The sequence below is a fragment of the Alligator sinensis genome, unplaced genomic scaffold (genome assembly GCF_000455745.1).
Source record: "Alligator sinensis unplaced genomic scaffold, ASM45574v1 scaffold125_1, whole genome shotgun sequence".
NCBI lineage: Eukaryota > Metazoa > Chordata > Crocodylia > Alligatoridae > Alligator > Alligator sinensis.
The window spans coordinates 1,781,782-1,792,559 of NW_005841893.1; the positions used below are offsets into that span (position 1 = coordinate 1,781,782).

At 42.0% G+C, this 10,778-nt stretch overlaps 1 protein-coding gene across 1 annotated transcript in view; it reads left to right on the forward strand.

The window, feature by feature from the left end:
- The first annotated feature begins 266 nt into the window (after window positions 1-266).
- The window catches only part of LOC102384916 (dentin sialophosphoprotein), a 20,123-nt gene continuing 9,611 nt past the window's right edge, over window positions 267-10,778 (forward strand). Inside the window, exons 1-4 of the mRNA XM_025197234.1 lie at window positions 267-323; window positions 3,076-3,167; window positions 3,503-3,550; window positions 4,921-5,004. Coding sequence (XP_025053019.1) covers window positions 320-323; window positions 3,076-3,167; window positions 3,503-3,550; window positions 4,921-5,004 — 228 coding nt within the window. The 5' untranslated portion in view covers window positions 267-319. The remainder of the gene's footprint in view (window positions 324-3,075; window positions 3,168-3,502; window positions 3,551-4,920; window positions 5,005-10,778) is intronic.

The following is a 10,778-nucleotide window of genomic DNA, read 5'->3' on the forward strand; positions in this document are numbered from 1 at the left end:
TGAGCAGAGTTTAAATTCCAGCAGGTACTAAAGTGATGCACAAAACTAAGCCACAGTTGTTGTCACTAATCTTCAAAGCAAGGGAGAGATTCACTAGAGGATTTCTGCTTCTAAAAATTGCTTCACTGGGTAGCAAGGTAAGATATGGGCATTCCTCACAATCTTATCTTATTGAATTTTGCATGTTGGACCAAAAGAAATCTCTATCAGGAAGGCAAACAATGCTGTTAAAATATTGTGCATTCTACTTTTCCCTGCAGCTTGGTTTTGTGAGAGCTGCACACCTACCGCAGGATCAGTCTGCAAATCCCTTTCTCCCATGGGTGAGCATTCACTCCCACAAAGAGTCCTATGATTGTTTCTAAGATTACTTTTTTTTTAGTACAGTATCTTGCTAGTGGAATAAGGGTATCACCATTTGTCCCACAGTAAAGGAGGTAGAAGCAGAGTAAACATTCTATTCTAGTTCCATTTTAAACACACCTGTATAATTTGCACAGACTCCAACTGGTGTAGCTGAATAATAGAGAAAAAGTAGTATGTTAAGGGAAACTGACAGATTAAAACTTACATGTAAAGAATACATTTTCTCACCTGTGTTATGGACAACCTTCTAAGAATGCTAATATGACTATACTTTTAGAAATCCAGGGGGAAATCTGAGATCTTGACTCAAATGTTACTCCATCTGAGCACAGATAAACCTCCCATTAAATTCAAAGGGAGGTTATTCAGAGAAAAAGGAGCCTGATATTTAGCCTCTCATTTACAGCACCTTGATGACTGGGAGTTCAATAAGTACCTAATAGACTAAGGATTTTTTCTCCTTTACTCTCTGTTTTGCTTTTCACCCTTGACTGAGTTTAGGCAGGGAAGTCACTTTGGTTTACTTTGGATTATGTTCTTTTTCATTGTTTTCTTCTACATTACTGCTGTTCTGCTGTGTTTCACTTGTAAGCATGTCAGGGAATGTTTTCATACAAACAAATAAAAACCTTAATTGAGTGTAAAAAAATAAGTAATAGCATATAATCATTTATCTTACATTGTGCTGTATTATGATGGTTGCACTGGATGCATCTATATGTGCAATTAATTCAAAGCAAGAAACTCTGGAGCAGTTTGAGTCAGAGTAAACTACTGGGCACAACTTCTACAAGTGTGCCCAGGACAGCAGCAACCTGAGCCAGGGCGGAGCAGTTTACGCCAGGGTCAGAGGCACAGGGGATCAGCCCTATGCTTTGTGTGGCAGCGTCAGGTAGCGGAAGGGCTGGCTGGGGCATGAGGGTGCTGGAAGTGCAGAGCCATGTGGCTAGGTAGCAGGCAGGAGTCTGGGCCCCTCCTGGCTGGGCTGACCGGGTGCAATATATGCCTGCGGTCAGCATTTGTATGTGCATTTAATCGCAGTTAATTACCCCGCTGTACAACTACTATCTTACACCCGTGTTAATTAGTTTACTGCAACCTAATAGTGTTGCAAGTGTAGATGGCAATGCTTTACTCTGCAGATACTTAGTCTATGGGTATGTGTAGAGGCGGCCACTGAATAATACTTTACTATTTGTAGGGCATGTCTGCAGGTGCTGTTAATGCAAAGTGATAAACTCTGGTGCAGTTGGCACTGTAGTTTATTGCTCTTGGGCTCCACATTTACATATGTACCTGGAACTGCAACATGTTGAGCCAGGTCGGAGCAGCTGTGGCTGTCAGGAAGCCCGGAGGGTCAGCTTGCCAGCCTGGGGCTGCTCCAACCCAGCTCAACGTGCTGTGGAGGGGATGGCTGGGGCACAAGGGAGCTCCACTGTGAGGCTAGCCAGCAGGCAGCCTCCACATTGTGTTGACAAGTACTACACTATGGCAGCATTTATAAGTTTACTGTGCCCTAATAGGGGCTCACAGGTAGGTGCTGAGACTTTACCACAGAGCTAATTAGTCAGCTCCTCAATAAACACTTTGTGTAGATGTGCCTGCATAGTCCTATGAGGATGAATGGAACGCTTTAAGAGAAATATGCTTTCCATCATGTTAAGGGAAGCAGAATCTAGCCTTAACATGGTTCTCTTTAGTTCAGTGGAAACCTGTTAAGACTCAGTGACTCTATAAAGGCAGTACTGAACTTGCATCCTAAAAGAAACATTGAAAAGGATCTTCTACTGCTGCTGAACACTGCATGTTTACCATGCATCTGTGTTTTGTGAGTAAGGCATATGAGAAGCTTTCACCCTGCAGCTCCAGGTGTGGTATGCAACAGTGTGGGCTCTGCGTAGCATGCACTGCACAAAGTTGTTCTTCTCTCACTTCAGTGCTGTGCAATGATAAGCATATTTTATCTTGTGGTAATACAAGTAACAGTTCACACTGTGCTACATGAACCTGCCTGAAGAGCTTCCTTGTATTTGTCTGTAGCCATTTTTCTCACTGGATATAATGATTTTACTGTGGCTCTAACTTACATTTTGACTATGCATCAGTATTGCCTCTGAAGTCAGGGACCTACATTTGTGTCTGATCTGGTTATTGCCCTGACCTCTGTTTGCAGCGTTACTCAAATTAATAACTTTATTAATGTCCATAGTGTGATTTACATGATTAGTTAACTTAAGTAGGCACTATGTGGTTTTTGCACTGCTTTTCAGGCTCGAAGCAATAGCTATACTATACCCAACCCATTCTAGTCTGGTGGATATGTGCTGGACCAGGTCTTCTGTTCATCAGTACAGTGATTTACATATAGATGTCTGAAATAATTTTAATTTAGAAAGTGAGGTATACTGGGGGCAGAACCTCAAGTATAGCTCCATTGAGGCCCCCAGAGCTTTGCTGACATACACATGCTGAGGATCTGGACCACCCAGCACACAATTTATTTTGCAAGTAATTAAGCAGAAGCAAGTAAATAGATAAGTGTTAGAATGTGCTTTCAGAACATCCTTATATTTATATTAAGGAATTATGTCATACCATAATACTTTCCTTGCATGTAGATGTATTCTAAATGTACATGAACCATATGCCATTTACAGTTTATGTACATGTTTGAATTTATAATTCATTTTATAATCTGTTTCTTTCTAGTACACATATCTTGTTCTGGACTGAAATCACTGCAGAAGATGAAGAGTGCCCCTATATTTTTTTGCATTCTGTCAGTAGCTTGGTCTACTCCTGTAAGTTTTTCTTACAAATATTTTTAATAGGAGCCAGATAGTGAAACCCTTACTCACACTCATATCAATTACTCACATGAGTAGTCCCTAATGAGTACTATTTCAGTAAATAACATATTACAAATGTGGGTGAAGGGTTCACTCTCTCATCCAAAATGTCTTTATTTATTTATGAAATTCACTAAGGAAAATATTTTCCTTAAAGAAATTCCCAGTATCTTGCAAGAAACTCAGTTATCTTCTATAACTTTTATTGATCACATCAATAAGTTATCTTCTATAACTTTTTGTGCTCCCTTTGAGTCATCCAAGAATCTTGATCTTCTTTTTTAAAGATACATCAAAGTGAAAAGGGAAATGACAGCTTCCATAGAGAATACAAGGTATGTTATACAAAGTTTCCTATTCCCTTCTATATTTAATTATCTTATTTTTCTTCTTTCCCATGTTGAAGGCACCATTCAGTTTTGACCTTCCTCTACTAAAAAAGGCCCCAAATGCTATTGTACAATTTTAGAAAGAACACTGCTATTTAGAATCATTCATGGCTTCCTCCCCTGAACTGGCAGAAGTTCAGTTAAAGGTGTCATAGGCTGTGATCCATGAACCCAACAATTGTGCCTCCTGCCATGCTTACACATGCATGGCAGGAAGTGTGACTGTAGAACTGGGATCAGATCCCAATCACACCCTATTGTTGGTGCAGGGGGAGTCTGGGATCATGATCCTGGGCTCCCCCTGCATTGGCAATCAGTAAGCTGGGTGCCTGGTGTACACGCAGTTCCACAGTCTAATTATACATCACATGAAAAATGGTTTGTCTTATCAATTTTTAATTTTTGCATTTGTTAATTTAGTGATTTAAATAGTGATTAGATTATTTTTGAAGGGGTTTCTTTTTTAAAATAATAGGAAGTTACTTGTAGCAGTTGTGGAAATTAAACACAACTCTTCTATGGCTACAGTCTTGCCTGAGTATTTGGGCACATGGAAGAGAAATTTGATAAGAATTAAATTAAGTAAGTTTTTCTTTATAATCAGATATTATGAGAGTCTCTCCCTATACATCCAAACTGTATGAATCATTAACTATAGTTATATAATTATTTAAAATAAGTAATAATTTAAATTGAAGCTACCACTGAGACCTAGTTTTCAACCAACAGTTTATTAAAATCAGTGTTGCTACCTTTATTTATATCAGTTATGCATATATACCTGGTACTGGAAATCTGAAACAGACTGAACATATGAAAAGGTCCCATTAAGTCAACATTATGATGGGAGCAGATGACAGCAACATAGAGACCACTGGTGAGAGACATTACAGAAGGGCATTTCTTGTTTCACTGCATGCTTATATCTACACTTCAGCCAAAGACATAACTACACCTTGCACAGACATACCCAACTTAGCTATAAGCTAATTAACTTGGGTACTGATAGCGTATTTGTGTCAGCATGGAGCTCAGTGTGGGTTAGCTGCCTCGGTATTAAACCCAGAATCCTAGGGCACTTTGTGCCCCATGCTGTCATAATTATGCTCTGATCAGGACCCAAGCTAGGTTGTTTGAAGCTTGCTCAAGTATGTCTATAGGAGCTGCAGTAACAGCTTTGACTGCAATGTAGACATACTCATGCAAATAAAGCAGAATTTGCTACTGTCTGCCTTTACAGATGAGTATTGAATGACCAGCTAAACCTGAGAAAGTTATTTTCCATAGTTAATTGTTCATCCCTGCTTTGATTGCAGACTCAGATCAGCCTCCAGGATGGAGATACTGCTGACAACAATGTGCATTTATTTTCTCCAGAAAAGACAGAAGTGGTACAACAGGTATGCATTTGATAAATGGATTCTTTATTTCACTTGTGCTATGACTGAATACATCTCCTTGGAGGGAGGAGTGAAATCTTTGAAGGGAAGGGTGTCAGGACAGTGGAAATGAAACTGGGTATTAGTGTGGAAGGATAGTGAGATAACTGAATAATGGTGAGGTGGAAAAATGGGATTTTAGTGTATGTACACTTAACAACAGCCATGTAAATGGTAAGAAAAGACCCATCAACATGTCAGTCACTGGCTTCAGTGTTGTCTATCTATCACCCACTGTAGTTGTTTTATATAATCTGAACTTTGAGCCACAGATTCTGTCTTTCTCTGCATTTATAAATGGTGCAGAGTTATAAAGCCAGATTCTTAGTCCTGGCTGTGCAGGGGGTTGTGTAGAAAGTTCTATGTGTGTTTTCATCAATGTGTTTCCCCTGGGTATACAGGCCAGTAGGGTTCTGGGTTTGTAATGTAATAGAAAAGAGGTTTTAGAACATACAGGTGACAGTCTAAATAACAGATGTCTCATTTCAGGTTTGTAAATACTTATTTGAGTGCCTAAATGTGCATTTGGGAGTCTAACTTTAGATGCCTAGGTTGCATATAGATGTGCTAGTTTGTGTTCTAACTGGAACTTGTCGGAGCAGATTCAATTAATTGAATGTACTCATTAGAATGTTCCAGCGTTGCCTCACTGTCAAACATAGGCGACTGGTGCCCCCTGAGTCGGGGGGCACTTGCCCCCCAGTGGTCAGTCAGCATCTGGGGGGGGGTCCCCCCTGTGGCTGATCCCACTGACCGGGGGTGGGGGGTCTCCCACAGCCAATCCCACACACCTGCAGGTGGCAGGGACACACTGACACTTCTGGGTGAGCGTGATTGGCCATGGGGGGACCGTGGGAACTGCTTCTCCTGGCGCCCCACACCCTAGCCGGTGCTGTCGGGGGGCACCAGTGCTCTCACCTGCCCCCCCTGCTCAGGAATGCTGGCTGTCGGGGGTGCACCAGCGCTCTCAGGGGGTACATGTGCACCCCTGTGCACCTCCTATTCATCGCCACTGCTGTCAAGTGTATTAAGTCCCCACATGTCAAAATGGGCACAGGGGCACTTTAACTAAACCTTGTTGAATGAGCTTTAGTTAAAGTACCCCCCATGGCCATCTTGAAAGCCCGGGGGGGGAAGGGCTTAATACACATGACAGTGAACTGTTTTAATTAGAATGGCTGTCTGGGAACCAGTCAAATTAAAACACTCCTTTCCACTCCACCTCCAAGCACGTATATTGTCCTATATCCCATTACTAATACAGTAGTAGTAATGCACAGTTATGTATTACAGGAACGAATTTGCAGTTACATAGAAAGACTCTATCTTGTCACTCATGATCAATAATAAGGCATGATATAGGAAATGCAGTTCATTATTAGGAAGGATAAAAAATAAGAGAGAGATTATAAAAGTTGTAAGATCAGTTTACTTTAGTTGATTTATGGTTGTTATCAGAGTATCTAACCCAGTGGTTCTCAATCTTTTTAGATTCAAAGCACCCTTTGATAGACTCAAGGCACCCCTCAGACAATGTCAGCTCTTAGTTTTTATTCATTTTTTGACAACAGAAAAAATAATAGAGTAATTCTTCTGTTGCAAAGAACTCAGAAAGACCAAAACAGGTCAGACTGTTTTTAAGTTTATGGATTCCTATTTGACATCTTTGGGTTTATCTTGTAAGTCACATTTGCATGCCTAACAATGCTAACATTGCATGGCAGCCCACAGCACCCTTGAAATGGTCTCAAGGCCTTTCAGGGCGCTGCGTCACACTGGGTAAGAATCACTGATCTAACCCATTTAAAACAAAACATAAGACAGAATGTATTTGCTAACACATTTGAAAGTTCTGATTTCCTGTGGGTTCAAATGGAGAGGTTTTTCTCCTGTCACTTTTGAAATCTTATTCAGGGAAGTCTTATTCATGGAAGCATAAGGAAAATGTCTCATTGCAATGAAAGGTACAGTAGGATCAAATAGCAATGGATACTTCTGAAAGTTGTGGTACAAGTATATATTGTATTTGAAAACAAACAGTTACCAAAGGATGGTTTTTTGCACAAATACTCACATTAGCACCTGGTTCCATGGGGCATTTAAGTCAGGACAGCATATGCTAGTGAGCAAGACCACTGTTTAGTAAAATGAACAGGGGAATTAGTTCAGTTAGGGTGATAATGCCATTGACTTCTGAAATCATCACTACCCTAAAAGGAATTGAATGGAGAAATCAATTCAGTATACTGTCCACAATTCAAAGTTGTAGCCATCAGGAAAAGAGATCTCTTCATGAGACAAGATGCTGAGATAGTAGGTGAAAAAGATCAGTGGTAAAGTGGCAGTAGGTATCCTAACTTAGTTGCAAGTAACTTAAAATTTCAAATGTGTAGGAACTTTTCAGAATGAAAATGTTTCTGCATTCACTTTAAATGGTAAAGTATAGAACGAAGAGCAAGGAAATCTGAGTTTCACTGATAGCACTTTCACAGGCTTCATGTGTGTCCCTGGGAAATTCACTTAGGCCCAGACTTTCAAAAATAGTCTTGAATTTTTGGCATCTTCATTTCTGGATGCCTGGTACTGGATACATGGGGCCTGATTTTCCAAAGTTCATTTCCGGTTTCATTGGTTTTGCCACCGGTGGTTCTGGGTTCAGTGACTAGCTGCTGGGCTCCCCCAGTTGGTGATCTGGTGCCCCCCCAGGCTCGGTAGGCACTATTTGCCCATGGTACTTAGCACTCCCATTCTGGTGAGATACAAGAAGATAAAACATTTTGCAAGTGAAGCTGGTTAGAAATATAGCTGGCACTAATTGTAAGTTTATTAATTCCAGCTAGCAATTGGGCAGGAGGTGTTCTCACAAGAGACTGAGCAAGTAAGAGGCTTGTTTTTCTGCTTGGTAAAGAGCATGGGGGCGCTCTGTTTCTCTGAAAACCTGGCTGTATGTATAAGAAGTTCAGTTCCCTCAAACTGAAGCACCAGACCCAGTGCCCACTCTTGAACTCTTGCTGTGTGCTTGCCTCACTGTCTGTGTGTGTGCGTAGTGTGTGTAGGCAAGCACACAGTGTGTAGTGAATCAAGCACACAGAATGTGTGTGTGTGTGTGTGTGTGTGTGTGTAGCGAGGCAAGCACACCGTGTGTGTGTGTAGCAAGGCAAGCAGTCATGTCTGTGTGTGTGCATGTAGCAAGGCAAGCACACAGTGTCTGTGTGTGTGTAGTGAGGCAAGCACTGTGTGTGTGTGTGTGTGTGTGTGCGTGTGTGTGTGTGTATGTGTGTGCGTGTGTGTTTGTAGGGCGAGTCCCACAAGCATTCCCCACCATACACATGCACCCACACATCCCTTGCACTGCCATACATGCAGACCCCCACACTCCCTCACACAACCCAGCCACCCTCCCCCCACACAAATTCCCACACAAACCCCATACACACCCACACTCCACACAGACAGCCACATGTTCACTGACCCCACAACCCTCCACACCTGTCCACCCCCACACATACCTACACCCTCCCCCACATACCCATACACCCACAAACCTATACCCACCCCCCATGCTCCCCATAGTTTCCAAGAGTAAGACCTCATTTTAAGCTATTGTGTGATCACTTCTATGTACACTACACAAACGCATGTAAATCAGGACAAAAAGATTTTTTGAAATCAAGTTGATGACTGTTGTAGATGTTTGATTTTTAGAATATAATTTGTTTTTTTCTGGTTCTGAGTTGGCAAAACCCCTTGCTGAACGGAGCACTTCTGAGGGCAAGGGGAGGGACTTCTGGTGGCAAAGGTCAAGGGGCTAGGGGACAGGACTTCCATTCTCAAGATGGCGACCAAGGGGCAGGGCACCTGTTAAGGGCTGGGGTTACCCATGCGGCCCTCGACAGCTTGCCATAACTCAGTAAGTGGCCCTTCACCCAAAATAGTTGCCTGCCCCAATCTAATAGCATCAAGTACAGACAGTAGCTATCTAGGTTTTAAAGAATAGTCAGGCACACCTGCTTGGACACTTCCTCTCTGCATAAAAGGCAAACAACCCACATGTTCTCCTCAGAATACCAGGGGCCCAATTGCTAGTTGAGGTTAGCTCCCCTACAATTATCACCACTTGTATGTCTCACCAACTTCCAGGCTTTTATTTATTTAGAAACATGCCTCAGGGCACCTTGGAAATATCTGCCACCTAGCATCCTGCTGCTTAGTTGTACAATAGGAGTGGACACGGGACACTTCGCAGAATCTAGTATTGGCCCCACTGAAGTTAGTGGGAGTACTGCCATGGGGTTGAATGAGACCAGAAGCAGACCCGCACAAGTCAGCAGGAGGAAGAATAGAATGGCTAAATCCCCAGAGCAATGCTGCTGGTAAGGCAGCAGCCTCATCGCCAGCATGACACTTGGTAATTTCCAGCCAGTGCAGGGCTAATTTGGTAATATTTAAAGGATGGTGGTTTTCCTGTCTGCTCCAAATATAAGCACAGGCTCTGATTTTAGCTCCCATTGCTAGCATATGTTCACCAAACAGGCTTACACCTGCAAACAAGCCATGTGCCATTGTCACGGCACATGCTGAGAAAAACAAGATTCATGCTCCGGGGAAACAAAAGGGTTCGATTTCCTTGTCAAAACTGATAGATGTGATCAGAAACAGAAATTCTGTTAGCAGGATAAGTGCTAAAAGTCAGACTGTGTTTAGAACAATACCATTAGTTGCAGAGAGAAGAAGGGCCTCTTTTGGGGGGAGTGGACAATTTCATTTATTTTTAATCCTGAGAACTCTAAATTGGTGGATGCATGCAGACTTTATTTGTTCCTGTACATCTATCCTCCACCTTTCTGCAAATGAGACCCCTCTTAGCTCCTCCACCATATTTCTCTCATGAACATCACATGTTGTTTTCTAACGAGCAGAGAGCTTCATGTTTCATGTCTGCAGCCCCTGGATCACTGGTGCTGTTGGCTCCTTTCATTCAGGACCTGGTTGCCTTTTTCTTATGGCCAGAGTTGGCCTGGCTTGATGTCTAATTGTGATATGCCAGCAAATATGCAGCATTTCTGTAATTGCCTACAGGAATACAGTATGTCTTCAGGCATCAAAGGCATGTGAAAAGTTTGAGGATGCAGTTTGAAGGTCTGAAATTTGAAAACATGGTGGTGAAATGGGAAGCGGCATATTGGACGTTTCACTTTAGAAAGAAAGAACCAGTAGGTTTTAGGAATAACCCAGTTTGATTATCATATGTTTTATGAGGTAAGTCAAGGGATGGGTCTGTCTCATTTGCTGTTTTTGAGCTCATACCTTGAAGCATGTATTTCTTTATTTTGTATTTTCATGGGCTTTAAGGGGAGCCACTGGAGAAACAGAGAGCTGGCAGCCATGGAGCAGACTTGGCAGCTCCTAGCTGTTACATGCAAGGAAGATGAGAACAATTCAAATGCAGCAAACCCACTTCAACTTTAACCTCGGATGAAGGAGTGTTAAAGTTGAAGCAGGTTTACTGTATTTTAATTGTTCTCATTTTATTCACACTTTCACAATCAGAATGTGCCAGATGCTGCCCTTTTGAAATATTCCCATTTTGAACATGATGTACCTAACTTCAGCTGGAGCTAATACTCACCCAAAGAGCACACTTAGCTCATCTTTTCATAGATTCATAGATGTTAGGGTCGGAAGGGACCTCAATAGATCATCGAGTCTGACCCCCTGCATAGGCAGGAAAGAGT